The following is a 24,092-nucleotide window of genomic DNA, read 5'->3' on the forward strand; positions in this document are numbered from 1 at the left end:
AAAGCTAGAGCACTTCACAAGTAATACATAATCATTCTTCAAGATCTTTCCAAAGATAAACAGGAGTCAATAAAGAGAAACAGGCAGAATAAATGGCCTGTACAAGTTCCCAAAGTAAACTGAAAATAGAGACACTGAAGTTCATTAGAGGTTAATTAACATAAAACTTAGCTTTCAATCAAATAAGACAGTGGAAAATAAGCATAAAACATTATGTCACAGAAAAAATCTTCCAGCCACATTAAGTTTTTAGCTATTTAGTATCTAACCAGTAACTCAAGCACATCTGGAGTTTAATATGCCATCAAAATATATTTTTCTCAAACTGATACTTTATAATCTAGTTTATTGGCTTTTTTAAAAAAAGATTTTATTTATTTGAGAGAGAGAGAGAGCGCGAGCACAGAGGGAGCGGGAGAAGCAGACTCTCCCGCTGAGCAGGAAGCCCAATGCGAGACTTGATCCCAGGACCCTGAGATCATAACCTGAGCCGAAGGCAGATGTTTAACAACTGAGCCACCCAGGTGTCCCTGGTTTTTGTTTTTTTTTTAAGTAAGCTCTATACCCAATGTGGGGTTTGAACTCATGACCCTGAGATCACAAGTCGCATGTTCTACCAACTGAGCCAGGCAGGCTCCCCTCAAACTGTTATTTTAAAAAAATAATAGCAAAAAGATTCTATGAAACCTTGGAATCTCCATAAATGCCCTCATAAAAACACAGCAGTTAAAGAGCAAAACTAAAGCACTACGGGCATTTACAACAAAACCAGGTATTATCTTGTTATGTCTAAGAACCCCAAAATATAAGTGGTTGGGGACAAACCAGTGACATCTGTAAGACCTGTGTAGTTTCAGCTTCAGTAAAAGCAGAAGCAGAGAAAAATAACAGGGTATCTAATGGATATAAGGCAAGAGGAACACCAAAAGAGCCAAAAAGTATTCAATGGAAAGAAAAGAGAGACAATTTGAGGACTGAAAATAGAAGAGGTTTTGTCTGATCTGAAAGCAGGTGAGTAGAAGAGGTGAGTGGAAGAGGCCTACATAACATCTAAGGAGATGGTACAGTCTAGCTTCTATAAATTCCTGAAATGAAGGACAGGACTCCAAACTGAAGATAGAATGCTGTGAACAGAATCAAAATTATACAGGATAAGTAAAATAGAGACAAAAGAAGAAAAGGAGAAGATAACAAAACTAGGAAATCTTAGAAGTCAAACCACATTTGTAAATACTATAAGAAAACAACAGAAAAGGAAGTTCTTTGAAGATGGAAATACTACCCTTAGCCATGCCTCCTAAAGTTCAGAAAGACTAATTTCATAAAAAATAAGCAATTGAAGCCAAATGCCATATACAGATACAGGGGGAAAAAGAAAATAATGAACAGAATAACATCTCTACAAGGAAAGCAGGCCAGAAAAACATTTTAAAAACTAGTCTACCAGAAAAACACAGAGATATTGGCTATCCATCTAAATAAATTGGACACGATAACATTAAACAATTGCTGAATCTAAAAACAAACAAAAAAACCAGTCTAAAGTCCAAAGGACACAGAAGCCAACCTGAAAGAGCTCAATGGCCAAAGATAAAAAACCTAGTGTAAGAAAATGGATTATGATAGTATTGGATTATAAACTCAAAAATAAAGCAAATGCCATGAGTCCATACTGATGTGAACAATGACCAAATAAATAAGTGTGAAGTTATTTGTAATATATAAAACATCATTTTTACAGAAGAATGCTTAGTTAATAAAGGTAAGAAGGAATGAGAAAAATAGACAATTACTATTTCAACACCACAGTAATAATTGCTACAGGAAATATTCATGGATAGGGGATAAAATTAGTGGGTGAACTTTAAAAAAGAAACAGGGGGGCGCCTGGGTGGCTCAGTTGTTAAGTGTCTGCCTTTGGCTCAGGTCATGATCCGAGGGTCCTGGGATTGAGCCTGCATCATTGTGCTCCCTGCTGAGCGGGAAGCCTGCTTCTCCCTCTCCCACTCCCCCTGCTTGTGTTCCCTCACTCGCTGTGTTTCTCTCTGTCAAATAAAGAAATAAAGAAATAAAATCTTTAAAAAGAAAAAAAAAACCCAACAACTCAGAGTTCTCTACTGGAGAGACAATGTAAAGAGACCTAAGACTACATGGAAAGCAAAAGGAGGGCGGCTAAGTCCAGCCTTCCAGCCATTTCTATCAGTGTCAGTCATGAAAATGAAGCCATCTTAGAACCTCCAGACCAGCCCATCCACCAAACTTCATGGAGAATTAGAATTCAGAGTCCTGCTCAAATACGTGACCTATAAAATTGTGAGATACAATGAAATGATTTTTGTTTTTGTTTTTTAAATTTTTTTTTTAAGGAGGCTCCATGCTCAATGTGGGGCTTGAACTCACAATCCTGAGATCAAGAGTCACATGCTCTACTGACTGAGCCAGCTGAGTACCCCTGAAACAATTTTTGTTTTAAGGTAATTTGTTTCACAGATCATGAGACCAACCAACCAAATATTATGTGCATCCTAACAAAAGAACAGGATACCACAATGACAAGAGGATCAAACTTGTGTCTCATCAAACCTTTGGATGCAGCTGGCAATTTGCAGGAAACACAGAGGAGACTAGAGCTGCATGGTAACTATGCAATCAGCAAAATCCACAACATAGAGTAACTCAACAGGTCAAATGGCCCAGATTCCCCAACAGTTAAATAATCTAGAGAGAGAGAACTTACAGATTAAAAGACACTCAAAAAGCATATTTTTTAAAACAAGACTGGGCGCCTGGGTGGGTCAGTCGTTAAGTGTCTGCCTTCGGTTCAGGTCACGATCCCAGGGTCCTGGGATTGAGCCCTGCATCAGGATCCCTGCTCAGCAGGGAGTCAGCTTCTCCCTCACCCTCTCCCTCTGTGTGCACCTCCCCCCCAATAAATACATACATGCACACATTACATAAATAAATAAATAAATCTTTAAAAAAATAAAAATAAATTAGAAGTAGAGATCTCAAAAAGGAAGGGCAGAACCAAAAGTCAAAACAAAACAAAAAGCCCATTTCCTTCTGGACTGTTAAACCTGGGGGTGGGGATGCAAAGATTTATTTTCCAAACATCATTTTTATTTTGGATTTTTTTAAAAGGTTTTATTTATTTATTTGGCAGAGACACAACGAGAGAGGGAACACAAGCAGGGGGAGTGGCAGAGGGAGAAGCAGGCCCCCTGCCGAGCAGGGATTTTATCCGATGTGGGGCTCAAGCCCAGGATCCTGAGATCATGATCCGAGCCAAAGGCAGACGCTTGACAACTGAGCCACCCAGGCGTCCCATATTTTAGATTTTTTAAAAAGTAATCTCTACACCCAATGTGGGGCTCGAACTCACAAACCCGAGATCAAGAGTCACATGCTTTTCCAACTGAGCCAGCCAGGTGCCCCAAAAGTAACACATTCTTAAAACAGTAAGACAAGAAGAGAAACTGAAAATATCTTAACATAAATGAAAATAGAAACACAACATACCAAAGTTTATGAGATGCAGCAAAAATAGCATTTAGAGGGAAATTCATAGCCATACACATTTATGTTAAAAAAGAAATATCTCAGATCAACAACCTAACTTTACACCTTAAGGAAGCAGAAAAAGAACAAACTAAACCCAAAGCTAGCACAAGGAAGAAAATAATAAAAATTGCAGCAAAGATAAATAAAAAAGAGAACAGAAAAACAAAGATTTGATTCTTTGAAAAGATAAAAAAAAAAAAAAGCCAAACCTTTAGCTATATTAACTAAGAAAAAAGAAATGGAAGTGAGGACTTACTATCAATTTTACAGAATAAACAGTGTATCAACAAATTGGATACTGTAGATGAATGGGCAGACAGAAACATACAATGTACCAAGACTGAATCAAGAAGAAATAGAAAATCTAAATAGACTATATTGCTATAACTAGTAAAAATATTGAATCAAAACCTTCCAATAAAGAAAAGCCCAGGACCAGATGGCTTTCCTGGTGTTTTCTACCAAACATTTAAAGACCAATTTTTCTAAAACTCTTCCAAAAAACTGAAGAGGAGGAGAGAATGCTTCCTAATTTATTCTATGAAACCAGTACTACTCCGATACCAAAGCCAAAGATACTACAAGAAAACTACAGACCAATTTAAATATTGATGAAAAAAACCCTCAATAACATGCTAGCAAACCAAATTCAACAGTACATTAAAGGATTATACACCATGACCAAGTGAGATTTATTCATGGAATGCAGGGTGGTTCAACATAAAAAAATTTAAAAGTGTAATATACCACATGTTAAAAGAATGAAGGGGGAAAAAAGACTAACATTTCAATTGATGCAGAAAAAGCATTTGGCAAAATGTAACACCCTTTCATGACACTCAACAAACTAGGAAAAGAGAAAACTATCTCAACGTAAAAAAGACCATACATGAAAAACCCACAATGAACATCTTACTCAATGGTCACTGGCAGCTTTTCAAAACTCTAAGATCAGCAACAAGACAAGGATGCCCATTTTTGCCACTTAAATTCAACACGGCATTGGAAGTTTTTATTGGAAGTTCCAGCTAAAGCAATTAAGCAAGAAAAAGAAAAGGCATTCAAATTGGACAGGAAGGGGTAAAATGATGATTACTTACATATGACATGATCTTATATGTAGAAAACCCTAAAGATTCCAAAAAAACCTGTTAGAACCAATAGATGAATTCAGGAAAATTGCAAAATACAAAATCAACACCCCAAATCAGTTTTTATATATTAAACATGAACAATTTTTATACATTAACAATGAACAATTTGAAAAAGGAATTAAGAAAGCAATTGCATCAAATTACAATAGCATCAAAAAAAGAACAGAATCTACTCAGCAATAAAGTAAGGAAGCAAAAAGACTTGTACACTGAAAACTACACAACACGGGGTGGCTGGGTGGCTCAGATAGTTAAGTGTTAACCATCTGAGCCTCAAACATTAAAAATAAAATTACCGTGTGATCCAGCAATTCTGCTTCTGAGTATATGCCCCAAACAATGGAAAGTAGGGACTCAGATATTTATACACACCAACGTTCATAGCAGCATACTTCAAAATAGCCAAAGGTTGAAAACAACTCAAATGCTAACTGAAAGATGAATGGATAAACAAAATGTGGTATACACATACAATGATTATTATTCAGCCTTAAGAAGTACCATTACATGCTATAACATGGATAAACCTTGAGGACATTTTGCTAAGTGAAATAAACCAGACACAAAAGGACAAATACTGCACGATTCTACTAATATGAAGTACTGAGAGTAGTCAGAGTCATAGAGACAAAGTTAGAATTTTGATTGCCAGGCATTGAAGGGAGAGGATAATGGGGAGAGTTACTGTTTGATGGGTACAGAGTTTCAGTTGAAGATGAAAAGTTCTGGAGATGCACTGTGGTAATGGTGGTACATTTGGGGCACCTGGGTGGCTCAGTCATTAAGCATCTGCCTTCGGCTCCGGTCGTAATCCCAGGGTCCCGGGATCGAGCCCCGTGTCGGGCTCCCTGCTCTGCAGGAAACCTGCTTCTCCCTCTCCCACTCCCCCTGCTTGTGTTCCCTCTCTCGCTGTCTCTCTCTCCCTGTCATATTTAAAAAAAAAAAAAAAAAAAGTAATGGTGGTACCTTAAGGTGAATGTATTTAATGCCACTAAATGTACACTTCAAAATAGCTAAAATGGGGGCCCCTGGGTGGTGCAGTCGGTTGAGCAACCGATTCTTGGTTTCAGCTCAGGTCATCTCAAGGTCCTGGGATCGAGCCCCACATCAGGCTCCGAGCTTGGTGAGGAGTCTGCTAAAGTTTCTCTCCCCCTCTCCCTATGCCCCTCCCCATGCGCACATGCACATGCCCTCTCCCTCTCAAATAAATAAATCTTTAAAAATAAATAAGATAAAATAGTTAAAAATGGTAAATTTTATGTTATGTATATTTTATCACCAAACGAAAGAAAAACAGTTTAGAATCTGCTCCATCTCTTTTTAGATTAAAGGGCTTTGGTCCTATTATAAAAAACTGCCAGAAGCAAAAGAAATCATGTCAGGAGAAAACATCATTTATTATCCCTTCAACTTTTCATAATATATCCAGTATCAAACAAAAGCAAGACTAAATAACAACAACAACAAAGGGAAAAGAAAAATGACAATAGAAAATAATGTACCTAGATAATGGAATGAGGACTAAAACATTATGATGTCTTAACTGAAGTGACAAAACTTAACATCACCAATAATGGAACAATTTTTTTTTTTTTAAGATTTTATTTATTTGAGAGAGAGAGAGAGATAGCGAGAGCAGGAACACAAGCAGGGGGAGAGGGAGAGGGAGAAGCAGGCTTCCTGCCAAGCAGGGAGCCCGATGCGGGGCTCGATCCCAGGACCCTGGGATCATGACCTGAGCCGAAGGCAGATGCTTAACGATTGAGCCACCCAGGTGCCTGGAACAAATTTTTATACTACTCCTGATGTGTTTCACTGAAAACAACAAATTATCAACTGTGTAGTATTCCTCCAAAAAATGTTTTACCTGAATGAAATCAGGAGAAAATGATGAGACAAATCCAAACAGCGGGGCATATTAAAAACAAACAATGGGCCTAGATTTGTTTTTTAGTGTCACTATCATAAAAGAAAAACCAAAATACCCTGAAGAACTAAAAAGACCAACTACAAGCAATGCATTTTCCTTAAATGGATCCTGGATTAGGAAAAATAATAAAAAATAAAAGCTATTGGGAAATCTGAATATAGGCTGTGTATTAGATAATACCATTATGCCAAAGTTATATTTCTAGAGTAACAATGGTTTTAGTTTAGAAAAGTGTCCTTGTTCTTGCAAGAAATATGTCAGTGTTTAGGGGTACAGCATTAAAAGGTCTTCAATTTACTTCCACAAGGTTAAAAAAAATACACTCAGAGAAGGACAGAAAGAGAAAAACAGAGAGAAGCAAATGGAACACTGTCAAATTGAGGAGAAGGGCTATCAGTGTTCACTCTACAGTTCTTTCAAGTTGTGAACTTTTCAAAATAAACAGCTGGGAAAAAATTAAGTAGCTGATTAATGTATTAGAAGACAAACTGGAGAATGTCCATTAAGAAATGTAATCTATAAAAAAGAATCAAATGGAAATTCTAAAACTGAAAAATACAGTAACCAAAATTAATAACCGAATGGGGGAAGGGTTAAAACTGCAAATTAGACAACTGAAGATTACTATGCTAGAGACAAATCAAGAGAAAATAATAAGACCGAAGCACAAAATCAAAAGAGACAGAAGGGAAAGAATGGGAAGAATCTGAGTGACATGCGGGACACAGTGAAAAACTTTAACATACATGTAACTGAAATCCTACAAGGAAAAGAAAAAATGGGGCAGAAGCACTACAGATAATGGCTGAGAAATTTCCAAAGTGGTAAAAGACACCAACCCACAGACTTAAGAAGCTCTATAAACCCGAAGGACAGAAAAACCAGACCCTAGGCACATCATAATAACACTGTCAAGAAGCCAAAGAGGAGGGACGCCTGGGTGGCGCAGTCGGTTAAATGTCCCAACTCTTCGTTTCGGCTCACGTCATGACCTGGAGCCCTGTATTGGGCTCAGCGCTCAGTGCAGAATCTGGTTAAGACTCTCTCTGTACCCTCACGTGCTCTCTCTCAAATAAATTAATAAATCTTAACAACAAAAAAGGCCAAAGAGGAAAATCTAAAGGACAGAGAAAAGAGAAAAGAAGATATATTTTCTTTAAAAGAACAACAATTAGATTGATAGCTGGCTTGTCAACATTAACAACGGGAACCAGTATCTTCAAAGTACTGAAGGAAAATAACTACCAATCAGTTATTTTATACCAACAAAAAACCCTTCCAAAATGTAACAAAATAAGACATTTAAGACCCTAAAGAAAGGGGTGCCTGGCTGACTCAGTTGGTAGACCACCTGGTTTTTGATCCTGGGGTTATGAGTTCAAGCCACACGCTGGGTCTAGTGCTTACTTGCTTGCTTATTCGCTGCTTTGCTTACTTACTTACTAACCAAATAAGATAAATAAACAAAAAAATTTTTAAATAATAGTAAAAGAGAAGAAGACAGTTTATAACCAATATACCCTAAAAGAAGAAAATACTAAAAGGTGTTCTTCATGGAACAGGAAAATAATTCTGGATGGCAACATGGAAATAGGAAGAAATGAAGAGTAATGGTAAGGTTAAGGATGCGAGTATATCTTAATGGACACTGATTATATAAAGTAATATCATCTTGTGGGGTTTAAAACATATAAATAAAAATACCTGAGAGGAGAGACGCCTGGGTGGCTCAACTGGCTAAGTGTCTGCCTTTGGCTCAGGTCATGATCCCAGGGTCCTGGCTGGGATCGAGTCCCCCATCAGGCTCCCTGCTCAGCGGGGAACCTGCTTCTCCCTCTGCCTGCAGCTCCCCCTGCTTGTGTATATGGGCGTGCCCACGCTCTCTCTCTCTGACAGTAAATAAAATCTTTTAAAAAAAAAAATACCTGAGAGGAGTTCTACATCTGTCTAAGATGTAGCAAGTCAGAAAGAACACTGCTTTTGAGTTAACAATAAACAAAAGCAAATAAACTACAAAATAACTTCTTAAAATGCATCAGAAAGCTCAGGTCCCAGGGCAACCAAGTAGACTGAAATCTAAAGACAGACCTCCAAGGAGATAGGAGGCGAGTACTGGTTCATCTGTGGCATAACAAATGAGGAAAAGAAACATAGCTCAACATAACCAATTAATAAAAATTCTGCCAAAATTATGAACAAACTGATAAAGTCTGAGCATGGACCAAGCACGAACATGTAAAACCTCTGGGACTCACAGACAAAAGGGGAGTTCACAACCACCTACAGGCTCTTCTCCACAGACCTCCCCCAGATACTCAGGACAAAGATTGGAGATAGGGCAAAAGACCACAGAGAAACTCCTTTGGTAGGATGATCCTGGACAGGAACCCTCAATGGCATAGAAGGCACAAAAAGCTGATTAGATCCTCACCCTTACTGAACAAAAGCCTCAAGCTGTGTGGGGGAAGCAAATCTTGTCACCCTCACGGCACAGGTGAAGACCTATTGCTGTTACTGACCAACAGAAGTCTCCTGACACTGAGGGCAGGGCAAATAAAAGTATCCTGCACAAGACCTGCCAGATGCAAGGCAAAGCAAGAATGCCTTAGGTGAGATCAGGGTCACTGAGAAAGCCCCACCACTGAGAACAGCGGCACTGGAACTGAGACTATGGTAGACTGGGGCAACAGAGAACATTCCTTTCCTCCACTCACCCACACAAATAACCACTAAACACATCATATTCAAACTCATGAAACACAGAGATAACAAGAAAATATTGGAGGCAGGAATCTTTTTATATTGGCTCCACGACAGCTCAACCGTAGAACTTTGTACTATTATAATTACTCAGGCCTTCATTCATCTTTTCTAATAGACTGTGAGCTCTTTAAAGGTAAAGAACAATTGTAACTACTGTCTACATCTTACAAAATCCTTTGGCCATAAGAGGTACTTAAATAAAGTATTTATTAAATTACTAAATATGAAGCAAAATGACAAGATACTATCATCTCCTAAGTCTGTAACACCTCTTTGCTTTCCCAATCACGAAAAGCCCATCCTTCTACTACACAGCTAAATACTTAAGGACTGGGAATCACCTCTAAGAACAGAACCCAAAATGTACTGCGAGAGAAAGGGCAAGAGAGAATAAGCAAATCAGTTCTTTACAGATAAAGAAAACAAAGGCCGAGAGGATGAGACATTTTTCATTCAGAATCCTCATTTGTAGAACCTCACATGCCTTGCACAGATGGAGCCTTGGTTCTGTTTTATTTTAAATACAGATTTAGTTTTAGCAATGAGAAGAAGCTCAATAATTTCCTAGCTAAAATCTGAAGATTCAGATATTTCAGAAAAAATTCAGTGAAGAGAACCTTAAAATCTCCCTAAAACGGGAATCTTCTGGAATGAACTTACTTTAAAATATTACCAGTACTTCTGAAATAGGAAAAAAGAGAACAGCACTTAACTCCAAGCAACTAAATCACCTATAAAACTTGTATCTTTTAATGCTCATTATGTAATTATCTAGGGTTTTGTTGTTTTGTAACTAAACTAAAAGATAGCTGAATTTCCTAGGACACTTCTATGAGAAACTGGTCTTCAGAAAATTCCCAAACAGGCAGAACCAAAGTGAAAGAGCTGTCCTCTCATTTTAACCACCCTTATTTATCTTGATGCTACCTCACCCACTGGTCAAATGTGCCTCTCTTTCCAAATACTTGTCTTTTAGAGTAAGAATAAAATACAGAGTGATCTCTAAAGAAACGTGGCAAACTTAAATATCACAGCTGCTAAGTAGACTGTCAATGAAAAATTACTTGGGATGATACTGTCAGTACTATATATTAAGGGGTCATAATTTATCAACTTTATTTTGAATTCTAGGACGGTTTAAGAATTGTTGACATCCAAAAACAAATAATCTTGTTTTGGTCACTGAATCATAAAGAAAATGCAACCAAATCCTGATACCCTAGACACTACAGTATATTGCTCATTGTACTTCCCCTTTGCTGAGCTGCAGACAGAAGGAAGATAAGGAAGGAAAAGGGATTCTTGAGAAGGAGAGAATAAAGCACTTACACTTCATAGGACTTTCTAGCCACAGATGCCAGGTGCTACCCACTGAAATCCAGGCTTGGACTAAGCTCCACATTTCTGAAAGGACCATCTCAACCGAAGCCTGGGGCTCAGAGTCAGCAGGAGGAAGCTGCAGCTCCCACCAGCAGCACATTTCAAAGAGGCTGCAACAAGAGAACATTTTCCATTTAAGCATCTAATTCCAATCTTCCATTTCACAAAGCAGTAGCAGAACAGGCCTTTACATCAGTCTTTTCAAAAGATATTTCCATGACTATGTGATGAATATGAAGCAGGCTATGGCCCAGCAATCCTTTCACTAACATACTCTTAAGTCTTTCATTATACTTCACAGCAAATCCTAAAAGTACTTGCCCTTTCCTTTTCTTTAATGGTGCTCTGTTGCTCCAAGACTCACTTCTACACCAACAGTTCTAAAACTGCCGAATCAACCTAAATCACCGAGCAGACAGGCTGTCAACAAAGCAAGCACACACCCAGATAGGAGCCTAAGGATTCATTAGCTGCCAAGAACTGGAAGCGGATTAAAGCTGCTAGTTAATCCTACAAAAAACTGCTCAAATTAAGCAGAATTACTTAAAATACTTCACTGAGGACAGAAGAGCTCTGGCAAAAAGAAAATGAGGTTCTGGAAATACAAATATTTCAGTGAAATTTGAGAAATAACATAAAAGTATCAGGTTGCTGTAGTTTTTTAAGCATTTCAATTAGTGAATGATATATTTATTAAATAAAGACTTTTAAAGATTTACAGTATATTGGGGGAAGAGACTAAGACAGAGTAAAAAAATAAAACAAACCCCCCCAAAAAACTATCAGTCCAAGAACAAAAGCTTTAGAGATATACCCTGTAACAACGTGGTAGAGCTAGAAAACGAGAATTTCCCAAATCAAGAAAAAAAAATCATTCCCATGAGACAGACTAAAAAAAAAGAGTAAGTCTAATTTACCTGAAACAGAGAAAGTAACTTTTTAATTTGGTCAACTATCTTATCTTGAAAATTATATTTTTCAAAATAACTTGTTTTGTAAGATGGCCTGAAATGCAGAAACCATGATGAAATGAACTTAAGTTAAAACTTTCACCACAGCAGTGATAAGTAAACGCCCATCTCCAAAAGCAGAGTGTAAATGAAAAAGTCATATAAAGCCCCTAGCAGGCTCCCATACCCATAGAATACTCTTGTGCGCATTAAGTAACTTTTCTAGAAGCAAAAAGGCTCCTTTATAGAGACAAATTCAGCCAACTTAAACATTTTCACAGCCATCTCCATAACAATTGAATAAATAATTAAAAGGGAGATAACTATTTCCCTTATAGGAGGGTAGAGATTCCTAGCTAAAAATAATTCTTTACAAGATCATTAAGCTATTCAAAGTCCATGAGAACTTTCCAAACACTTTTCAAGTCAACTTTCAGAAGACTGTAGAACCCACATGCACTGTTCTATCTTGATTTCAATGAAGGCAATCAGTAAGACCAAATGACAGCACTGAATCCTGTGGCCACCTCAGTTTCTGATGAGATCCCCATGTTTCTGGGACAAGCATTTTCGAACAATCTTAAATCCTAATGAACTCTGTCAAATGAAATTTGGCTCAAGTTTATGACTGTCAGTCACGCATAATACGGTACTGAGAAATCCTGCCAAAATATTTTCATGACAAGTGTAAAAAATCCCTATCCAAATTTAAAATCGTCAATGACCTAAGTAGGTGAACATGAACCTCAAGAATGGCCCTGAAAAAAGATAAATAAATCTGGATCCATAAAATCAACTTTGTCTGGGAGTGACTGAAGCATGCATTCCTTGGTAATCACTTTGCTTGCTGTGGGCCTTACTAATTATACTAGGCAGTCCTATTTTAAAAGCAGAAAATGCCAACCTTGAAACCATTTGAAACAAAGCCAAGGTAAGTACTTCCTAAAAGCCAAAAATATAGAAAACCTATTTCCTTTAGTCACTGGTCTCTATTCCTGCCCATCTGAGCCAAGTTTTATAACAACTCATACAAACCAGAAGAATGAGAATATTCTCAGACATATTAAGCATATGTTAACACTATGCTGAAGATTCAAGTTTTTCAATCTTATAGGAATGTGAAATGTCTAGCTTAAAGTATTGTATAAAAAAAAAAAAGCATCAAAGTGTTAGAAAACTCTGAAACCTTATGTAAAAAACCCGTATATTTTCAGGTCTAATTCTAAGTACTTTCTTCTGTTCTGGAGCCATTTAAATAGTATTATACATGTCTGAAACAGAAAACAATGAATACAGAGGAAAAACTGAAAAGAACTGTGCTACGGGCTTGAGAAAAAATAGGTAAAATACATAATGAAAACTCCATTAACAGAAAATTTCTTACCAAAAGAAAAAAACCACATTTCATACTATTGTCATTTTGGAAACTCTACCAGAAAGGAAAGTTAAGTCAATATTTTTAAGGAGTTCTACACGCCAAACACTACAATATTTTCCCCTTTAGCAGCACTATGAACTTCCAGTAACGAGAAATAAAGCTTCTGTCTGAGACTTCACCTGTACAGCAGTAAAACACTCTGTTAGTTACTTCAGTACCAGGGTACAAGCTAGAAAAATACAAGAGAGGTAATCTGAGCAATCTCAACTTCGTATGAATTAAATTTGTTTTCAAGTTCAACAGAGCTTAAAATTCTATAAAATCTGGAAAACAGTATGGCAGTCCCTTAAAACAAAAAAAACAAGCAGCACTACCATATAACCAGCAATTCCCTTTCTGGATATATACTCAGAAGAAGTGAAAGCAGGGCCTCCAAAAGGTATTTGTACACCCATGGTCACAACATTATCTGCAATAGCCAAAAGGTAGAAGCAACCCAAGTGTTCATTGACAGATGAGTGGATAAACAAAATGTGGTACATACGTTATTATTCAGCCTTAAAAGGGGATGAAATTCTGAAAATGATACACCATAGATGAACCCCGAGGACATTATGCTATGTGAATAAGCCAGTCACGAAAGTTCAAATACAGTATGATTCCATTTACATGAGGTACCTAGAGTAGTGAAATTCACAAAGATAGAAAGCAGGTTGCTAAGGGGCTGGGGGACGGGGAGGGAAAAATGGGGAGTTAACTGTGTTTAATAGGCAGAGTTTCAGTTTTACAAGATGAAAAAGTTTGGAGATGGATGGTGATAATGGATGCACAACAACATAAATGTATTTAAACCCATTAATCTGTACACTTTAAAATGGTTAAATGGTGAATTTTATGTTATGTATATTTTACTGCAATTTTAAAAAAGGAATGATCGTGAATGAACCTTAAAGACATTATGCTAAGTGAAATAAGATACAAAAGTACAAATAGTATATGATTCTACTTATACAAGGTATCTGGATAGTCAAATTCATAGAGACAAAAAGTCGAATGGTGCTGCCAGGGGCTGGAGAGAAGAGGGAATGGAGAGTTATTTAATAGGTACAGAGTTTTAGTCTGGGAAGATGAAAAAGTTCTAGAGACCAGCGGGGGTGATGGCTGCACAACGACATGAATGTACCTCATGCCACTGAACTGTATACCTAAAAATGGTTATTTATGTTATGAATATTTTACCACAATAAAAAAAATCTATGCAATCTATTTTCCATTTTCTTTATAGACATCAGTACAATCAACATGAAAAAAAAATGAACTATCTGGAAAGCTTTGGAAGAAAACTGTGTTATAATTAGAAAATGCAGCACTGCCCTGATAATTTTATATCCTGAATCGCACTACCAACTTTGGTCCAAGGCCTGGGAAGACAAGAAATAAACTAATCCAAACATGGATGAAAGCCACTGGCTAACAGACTACCATGCCAACATAAATACCATCACAAATTCTCATTCATAGTCTCCAACACACCAAAGACATGAAATGTCTATATGTGCACTGTCCAAGACTTGGAATGTGGCAAATAAGGAACTGATTTTAACTTTTATTTAATTTTAATTAATTTAAGTAGTCACAACAGCCATCTGGCTAATGGCTACCATATTAGATGACACAGCCAGATTGCTGAACTCTGGAATAAAGGTCTCTGGTTTTTATCATTTATGTGTTGCCAGTTTCCAGCAATGCAAGGCATACAGTAGTCCTGTTCGTTGAATTAACTGATCCACAAAATTTGTAGATGAATATTTTCTCTTTTCTAGAAAGCTCTCCTTTCAAAAGCATGTCATGTTTTAAGAGTCACTTAACTGAAGGATGAAAGCATAAGCATAAAAAAAGCCCAGATTTTCAGATATGTCAAGTCAATAACTGCAATTGCTAAAAGAAAAACCAAAGACCCTAGATTTTTTTAACTAGGCTAAAGAATCAAGAAATTCCAGAGAGGAAAATTATTAAGAAAGAAATGTGAAGCTGAAATTCCATGATCCATGACTTTCCTGATAGGATATTTGGAAGAAAATTCCTAAGGATATGTGACAAACCAAACATGACAATGTCAACTTAGTCCATCAGAGCATGCTTTGATTGCTTTTTATGATTTCATCATTCCGTTTCAGTTTCCAGACTGAACTATAAAATTTTTGAGCTAACCTCTGACCCACAGATTGTCTCTATAAAAGTAGTCTCCTTATAATCTAAATTACAAACTTAGAAGAAATGCGTAGCATAATTCATTAGCTGTATAAAGAGATGGTCTTTCCTTCTATTGCTTGCTTTCTACACCATCTACTCATTTCGGTTACCAGAAGTGGACAAAGTGTTCAGAACAGTTCACTGATAGGCTTCCTTTAAGATCTGTCTCAAAATAACTTGCTTTATTTTAAAAAACTTTGGGTATCAGTGATACCTGCCTATCACATAAATCAAAACCATGGCTGTAGGTTGTTTCCAAGAATTTTGTCAGGAAAAAAAAAAGCTTAGAGTAATGAATATAGATTCTTTGGCAAATGGCTGTTTTATATAAATATTAGAGAAAGAGAAAAGATGCTAACTCATAGCATGGACTAAACCTTATCTAAATTACACCTTTAAACCAAATCAATTGTTACCAGGTCATTAGAATTCTACTAAATGGCTTTAAGATTAGTAAAGTGAAAGTTAGAGGGAAGTGATATGTTTTTTCAAAATGTGTATTCTTCTGGGGTGCCTGGGTGGCTTAGTTCTTAAGCGTCTGCCTTCAGCTAGGGTCATGATCCCAGGGTCCTGGGGATAGGGCCCCACATGGGAGCCCGCTTCTCCCTCCCCCACTCCCCCAGTTTGTGTTCCCTTTCTCGCTGTGTCTGTCAAATAAATAAATAAAACATTTTTAAAAAAATGTATATTCTTCAAAATGGTTTTCAAACAAACTAGGCACATTCGTTCCTTAACAACAAACTTGAAATTAAAACACTATGCCTGTTACTACACTAGAACAGACTTTTAGTCTGTACTTAGTGACTACCTCGAGAAAGCCTTATTGAGTCAAAAAGTTCCTCTCCTTTCCTGTACCCAAGTCTTTTAAAGAATAAAATGAGGGCAATATAAATTTATCTCACAAAGGTTGTTTTTTTTTCAAAGATTTCATTTATTTATTTGAGAAAGAGCAAGAGAGAGCAAAAGTGGAAGGGAGAGGGAGAAGCAGACTCCCTGCTGGGCTGATACCAGGACCCCGAGATCATGACCTGAACTGAAGGCAGACTCTTAACCAATTAAGCCACCCCGGTGCCCCTCACAAAGTTTGTTTAAAAAAAAAAAAAAGGGATGGAGGGGCGCCTGGGTGGTTCAGTTGGTTAAGCAACTGCCTTCGGCTCAAGTCACAATCCCATGACCCTGGGATCCGAGCCTTGCATCGGGCTCCCTGCTGGGCAGGGAGCCTGCTTCTCCCTCTCCCTCTGCCACTCCCACTGCTTGTGCTCTCCTGCTCTCTGTCAAATAAATAAAATCTTTAAAAAAATAAATAAATAAGGATGGAAAGCCTCAAAACAGATCACAGGAGGCTGAATAATATTATTTTAAATTACCCATGGGTATGGTAGAGAGAGGCAGCAAAAAAAATTTGAGACATCCAACTATCCCTTCGTATTCATTCAACACACATTTTTTTTTTAAGATTTTATTTATTTATTTCTGCAAGAGGGAGAGCAGGAGCAGGGGAAGGAACAGAGGGAGAGGGACAAGCAGACTCCACACTGAGCGTGGGGCCTGATGTGGGTCCCTGAGATCATGACCTGAGCAGAAACCAAGAGTCAAACGCTTAACCTACTAAGCCGCCACCCAGGTGCCCCTCAACACACATTTTTAAGAACCTTTGTGTCAGGCACCTTGGTCACTGCTTTCTTAATAACCATTAAATTATTCCCTCAACTGTATCATATAAGCAAATAAAATGATTCTACAGTCTAACAGGGGGAACAAAACAGATTTTCAAAAAGGTAAAAAAAATTACAAATGCAATTATATAAAGTGCTCTAGGTGTTCAGTGGAGGCAGAAATGATTTTCATTTGAAGAGAATCAGTTAAGACTTCAAGGAGAAAGAATTTAGGCTGGGCTTTGAAAAGATTGGTTAGTTTCTTCATTTGAAGACAAGACTGGGAAAGAGTAAAACCACAGAAGTATGAAAGAATTAAAGAAATAACAAAATTGGACAGAGAAAGCATTCTCTACCACCTCCCTTCTCCCTCCCCACCATAACCATTTGCTTACTATGGGAAATACTACCGCTGTATGAATGCTGATGGGAAAGACGCAGTAAAGAGGGAGTCTGAAGATGCAAGTGAGAGGATAACCAAAAGATCAAGGTTCCTAAGAATTCAGAAAATGGATGCAGAGCACCTAGACCTGACAGGAGAAGGGAGAAGCAGTTGGCTACACCTATGCTGAAGTTATACCAAATCAGAGGTGAAGGGCTGATGGTACAGTATATTTATGAAAATTACTAGAATGATAGACCTTGTAATCCAAATTAGATAGAGAAAAGTAAGACAAGACCTAACGAAGAAACAATAGGAGCCAGTCAACTGAATAAGGTTTTGATGAAATTCAAGAACTAATTCGGGGATTTGTTTAACATGACTGAACTGATTGAATACATTTGTTTGCCCATGGGTCCCTTCCAAAAATCTACTAAAATCAGAGTAAAGAGATTTTTTAAAATGGGGGGGGTGTTCCATAAGGACAAAAAGAATGGAAACATGACTGATATTAACAAAACTGTGAAAACTAGAATGCTTATTGAGGAGTTAACTGTCTTAGCAGGTCTGAAAAAGTTGAAACTTTTTCAGAGGAAGGACAGGATAAGAAACGGAAAGCCAAGGGGGCAAAATGATTCACGTTGCAAAATCTCAGTGAATTTAAAGTACCAGGTACAAGAATTAAAAGGTACACCAGAAGGCAGATGCACAGGCGGAAGAAAAAACATAGGAGTGGGTTCAAAATCTGTAATAAGCAGTTAGACTGAGCGGCCAGGCTACTATCCTCCCACCGTCACAGAAGACTCAAGATTTACTTTGGAAAGACTGATACAGAAGGACTCTGCACTCTTGGCCAATAGACTCACCTAAGGACAAGAATATCATACTGAAAATATATTAAATTAAAGCCTACATACTGGGGCACCCGGGTGGCTCAGTCGGTTAAGCGTCTGCCTTTGGCTCCAGTCGTGATCCCAGGGTTCTGGGATCGAGTCCCGCATCGGGCTCCCTGCTCCATGGAGAGCCTGCTTCTCCCTCTGCCTCTGCCTCTCTCTCTCTCTCTCATGAATTAATAAATAAAATCTTTATATAGGCTGAACACTGAAAATGTAATTTGTTGATTTCAAGTAATGTTGATGGTTTGCAACATAGCTATAATATATGGCAACAAGTCGTTACAAGTCTTGATGTCATAGCTGCCATGATAAAGCCTAGTGTCTAGATCTTGATTTCTAAATACTGTTATTCAATAAAGAAACTGTAGGTCTTTAAAAAAAATAAATAAATAAATAAATAAAATCTTTAAAAATAAATAAATAAAGCCTACATACATCGTGGTAAGATCCATTCCCTGGTTCATTCTCCCACCTGCACTGGCAGCCCCATTTATATCCAAAGGATTGCTCTCAGGATAAAAGTGGTCCAAGAAAAAAAGACCAACAGAAATATGAGAGAAGGGGTAAAGGTTCCCTTCTCAATTAGCCATCAAATGAGGGAGTAATCCTAGAAAAGATCATGGGATCCAGGATTCAATGCATCTAACACAAGAAAGAGAATGTAATTCCCTAGGAGGGTTAGAGATCCCAGGACAATAATTATGCAACAGACCTGGAGAATAACAAGGTCAGATCGAGCAGGAAGATAGAGCCCTTTAGGGAGAGGTTTTCTTCTACCAAAAAAGGAAAGAGATTACCAATCTGAACATACTAAGAGGATATTTACATACTCAGAGGGTTTTGAACAAATTATTACAGATATACAGAAAATGAAGTAAATGTGAAAGAAAGAAAAAGGTAATGACTACCACCAGAAAAAAAAAGTTGCACAAAAAAGGAAAAATTACCATGTTATATATGCTATGTGGTTCACAATGTGTGTTGTGTATATTTAACAAAAACTGATATAACTATGTTTAGAGAGATGCAACAGAAGATGGAGGGAGCCCAAATCCTCATCTTTCACAGAATAAAGTCTAAACATAACTGCTCTTTACATCCTAGGACTTTTTCTTGTAAAATCCATTTTATAACTTTTTAAAGTTTTAAAAGTTTATTTTAAAATATTTTAAGTTTTAAAAATACAACTACATGGGGTGCCTGGGTGGCTCAGTCATTAAGCATCTGCCTTCAGCTCAGGTGATGTTCCCAGGGTCCTGGGATCAAGCAAGCCCCGCATCAGGCTCCCTGTTCCGTGGGAGGCCTGCTTCTCCCTGCTTGTGTTTCCTCTCTCGCTGTGTCTCTCTCTGTCAAATAAATAAAATCTTAAAAAAATATATATATATGTTTTTTTGGGGGGGGTGTTTTTGTTTTTTTTTACTGAGAGAGGGAGCATGTGAGTGAGAGGTCGGGGAACTAGGAGAGAGAGAATCTTAAGCAGGCTCCCTGCCCAGTGCAGAGCCCCCCACAGGGGCAGGATCTCACCATCCTGAGATCATGACCTGAGCCAAAATCAAGAGTTGGACGCTTAACCGACTGAGCCACCCAAGTGCCCCATAACTTTTTAATTTTGATAGAAATTAAAATCATAGATTTCAAAAAATGCCTACTATATAAGGTTACTTGAATCCCTAAGCAGCAAACTAGAAGAGTGGGTTGTGATTAGAGCAGATATCTGAGTTAGTGATGTGGGGGGCTGGTAACTTTTTTTTAAAGTGGGCTCCACACCAATGTAGAGCCCAACATGAGTTTTAAACTCACCACCCTGAGATAAAGACCTAAGCTTAACCAACTGAACCAGCCAGGCACTCCCCCGCTTTTATTTTAAGTAAGCTCTATACCAACATGGGTCTTGAACTCATGATTGCAAGATCAAGAGCCACATACTCTATCTACCAACTGAGCCAGCCAGGCACCCCAGGCTGGTGACTTTTTAATAATGACAAGATTCAGGTTGTGACTGTGTGACCATGTAGCTGAGTTAGCGACTTGAGGATTGGTGGCTTTTTAGTAATGGAAAGATCCAAGATGTGACAGCGTGACCATGAGGCTGAGAAAAGGAGGTAAGGGAATTAAGGGGCTGAAATGTCAGCTGAGTTGTGAATCCTGATGCCGAAGTTGCCTAAAAATGATGTGTTTTTAGGTCCACTTTCCCACCCTTCCCTACTGCTTTTTGCCCCACTATGCTGACCTATATGGACTATATCAACTGGTTCTGGTTGTCCCCTAGCTTTTGTTTGGGTTTGCCCAAAGAAGAATCCCAGGAGTTTAGGGGAATAAGGTCAATATATTTATTCCTCCAGCCCATCTCCTCTCAAGGCAGCCAACTCCACACTTTCCTTCAGAGTTCAAGTAACTACTCCCTCTCCTATTCCTTCCTGCCTATGGATGTTAATTAGTTTGGCTACAGGTTACTTCATTATCTCTTGTGGTACCACATTATACCAGCACCTTTATAAACAATACTTTTATAAAATAAGCCCTCCTTGAACTATTCTATTACAAGTGTGCCATCTGTTCCTGTTGGGACCCTTACTGTAAATAGTAATAATGATGATAAATGTAAGGTTGTAACAGATGGTAGTGGAAAGTAAGAAGAGTGACTACCATTTAAATAACAATTACTAACATATTTTAAACTCTGGGTTCCAAGAACTTTTCTAAGTTCTTTGCAGATATCAACTCATTTAGTCATCACAAATATACTATGTGGCAAGCAGAGATTTTTGCCTGGTTCATTTGCATATACCAAAGCCTAGCACAGTTGTGGTACAGGGTAAGCACACAAATATTTATTTTAAAATACACACAACAAAAAGCAAGTTTAGTAGGGAAGAGATGACTTTTAGTACGATGTATCAGATTTATAACTCCCCAAAAACTAAACACTAAATAAGAGCACATGTGAATGATTTTCTTGTGGAGCCTACAGTGAGTCTTATTCCTTTATCTTTTCCCATGAGTTTATCCAGAACTTGGGATCCCCAAATTTTTAAATGTAATATCTAAAGCCAAAGTTGCAAAATTTTAAATATTTATTACGCACTTGCAGCCCAGAGTCTCATTTAGAAGGGCAGAGCACCTTTAAGTATCAGTTACTAGTTTTAAAAAAGAAAGGGGGGGGGAGAAAGGGGAAGGAGTAAACTTTAAAAATATGCTTGGGAATATAAAATTCAAAAGTAAGAAAGGTAAAGTCAGCAAGATCACCAAGTATACACACACACACAGAAATAAAGCACAGAAAAAGTGAGTATGAAATTTAGAGGAAAGTTAAGACACGTGAATTAAAGAATGCAGAAATACAATAGGTCTAACAGGCTGAAATTAACCCCCTAACTGGATGTTCACACAGTCATATGGAATAATCAAGGCAGCTATGGATACCAGTATCTTATAAAGAACCTAAAATCAAGGAAAAAACAAGGTTAGGGAACAAATATGCAGCAAGATGTGAACTAACTGCAAGAATTTTCAACTGGTATTTTTCTCTTTACATCACGTTGTACTCCCAAACACGGTGGAAATTCGCCTGTAAAAGAATCTAGAACCTTGAGAAGTTTCGAGAATAATAGATTCAAACTATCACTGTTACTTAATGAAAAATCAGTAAGACACACTAAGGTGCAAGGCTACGACTGGGATGGAATTGCCAGACGCGAACACTGGGACACCGAAAGGAGACGGATAAAGCACCCGTAAGTGGAAGATGGAGAAACACTGGGACTGGATTTGAAGGAAGGCTAAACGCGAAAGCAGGGCCTAAGAAGCAAGTAGCAAGCGTAAAACTTAAACAGGACCAGATCGATACCACAAGCGAGTACGGGACCTACAAATCTGATTGTACGGGGTGGGGAAAGGGCCAGTTCGCGACCGACCAGCAGCGACTAGTTTCCGAAAAGCGGCGTAAATGTAGCCTCGCAGCCCCACCCCGCGGCAGCAGCTCCTCCCTAAGGAGCATCTCACGAGGCCAACCGCCCGGCTCAGGATCCAGCTCGAGCCTAGGTCCCACCCCGCCCTTGCCCCGCGGCGCAGAACGGCCTCTGTGGGCCCCTCACCGAACGCTGCAGCTCTCCAAGCCAAAACGAGGCGCGCTCCTTTCCGCTGGGATCTGGGTCGTGGTAAAGCGCCTGCACTGCCTGGTATACGAGCTGCAAAGTCGGCTTTGCCCCTTCCATGGTGGTGGCAGTGGTAGCGACAGCGACGGCTCTGGCTGTTCTCCGGAGGCTTCTCCGGTTGCTCCGCCTTCAAGCTTCCTCACTGTGTCGGCCACGGCCGCTCCCTGACTGGCGCCATCTCCTCTTTGGCCGTTACCAGGGCAGAGGGGTTCCCGTGGAAGTTGCCCCCTCGGAAACAGAGGTTAGATTGTATTCGGGTTCCTGGCTTTTTTCCCTATCCTCTCACTAGACTCCAGACTTCTGAGTTCAGACGCCGATGCTCGCCTCCTCACCCACTGAATTGCCTTCAGAAGTCTGTCACCGCACCACACAAACCACGCAGTGTACTTCAGCCGCGTTAGCCCGGACCGGAAGTCGCAGCACCGATACCTTTGGCACACTTCCGCCCGGTGCGGCGCAAACGGCCTTCTTCCCGGCACGCCTCCTCCTGTCTCCCCGCCCCCTCCCGGAAGTGGCCCTGCCGAGCCGGGAGCGGGGAAGAGGCAGTCGGTTGTGGTTCTCTCCGTTACTTGCGTACGATTGGAGCAATAGGACCAGTGCGTTCCATACCTGAGCTGCTCTTCTCTCCTTGGCAGTGGGTCCAAGGTCTTTCCAACCCCCTTAGGACTTCTCCATTCCTATCCAGGGAATCCCTTCTGACGCCCGTGGACAAGGCGCCTCAATTCAACTGTCCGTGCAGTGTCCACCGTACGGCAAATGCAAAGATGACTGAAGACAGGGTTTCTGTGCTGACTCTGGTGGATGAGACAGACACGTAATGTACAAGTAATGTACAAAACTGAAATATGTGCCACACTGGGATGAACCCCAAATGCCTACAATCTGTGCTCAGCCCGTTGTCTACTAAGTTCTTAACCCAACAAGGTATTTTATTCTATTGCTCAGGACACTCTGAATTCCATGGTATTTACATACATCTTTAGGATCATTTCCACATTGAGGGGCGCCTGGGTGGCTCAGTCATTAAGCGTCTGCCTTCCGCTCGGGTCATGGTCCCAGGGTCCTGGGATCGAGCCCCACACTGGGCTCCCTGCTCCGCGGGAAGCCTGCTTCTCCCTCTCCCGCTCCCCCTGCTTGTGTTCTCTCTCTCTCTCTCTCTGTCAAATAATAAAATATTATTTTTAATATTCCACATTGAATTGAATTTTTGTGTATGTCTTTACGAATCAAAAATCAAAGGTCTGACAATTCTCAATTCACAGAAGAAAATGGTAATCTTGGAATCTGCACTCTGAAGAAATTTTGGACAAAAGTATGTTAATGGATTTCCCGACATTGCTGCTAGTTCTTTGCAGTAATAAATGCACTATTTGATGAATGCTTACAATGTGTAAAGCATTGTAGTTAAAAGATCTGATTTAATCTTTTTGACAGCTACACCAACTAAATCCCCATTTTATAGAATAAGAAGTAGGTAATGTACTTTGCCCCAGGTTACACAGTTCTTAAAGTCAGGATTTGAATCCAAATCGGTTTCACTACCATGACGCCTGTTAAATAATACAATTCCTATCAGCCTGTGTATTCGTTTCTGAATTGTTACTGTCAACAGATTTGAATTGCCAACATCATAATG

General features: G+C 38.9%; 1 protein-coding gene across 2 annotated transcripts in view; it reads right to left on the minus strand.

Moving 5' to 3' along the window:
* Nucleotides 1-22,874, minus strand: part of TNPO3 (transportin 3) — a 79,352-nt gene extending 56,478 nt beyond the window's left edge. The window contains exons 1-2 of one of the 2 annotated variants that reach the window (XM_025865610.2): nt 22,397-22,874; nt 10,738-10,898 (exon numbers count right to left, since the gene is read on the minus strand). Coding sequence is in view for 1 of the 2 variants with exons in the window: in XM_025865609.2 (XP_025721394.1) it covers nt 22,397-22,516 (120 nt within the window). In the remaining variant the exon portion in view is untranslated. The remainder of the gene's footprint in view (nt 1-10,737; nt 10,899-22,396) is intronic. The other variant, XM_025865609.2, reaches the window with a different exon arrangement.
* Nucleotides 22,875-24,092: the final 1,218 nt, after the last annotated feature.

Source organism: Callorhinus ursinus, unplaced genomic scaffold, assembly GCF_003265705.2.
Source record: "Callorhinus ursinus isolate GAN/ISIS: 27379988/994484 unplaced genomic scaffold, GSC_fseal_2.0 scaffold12, whole genome shotgun sequence".
Taxonomy (NCBI): Eukaryota; Metazoa; Chordata; class Mammalia; order Carnivora; family Otariidae; genus Callorhinus; species Callorhinus ursinus.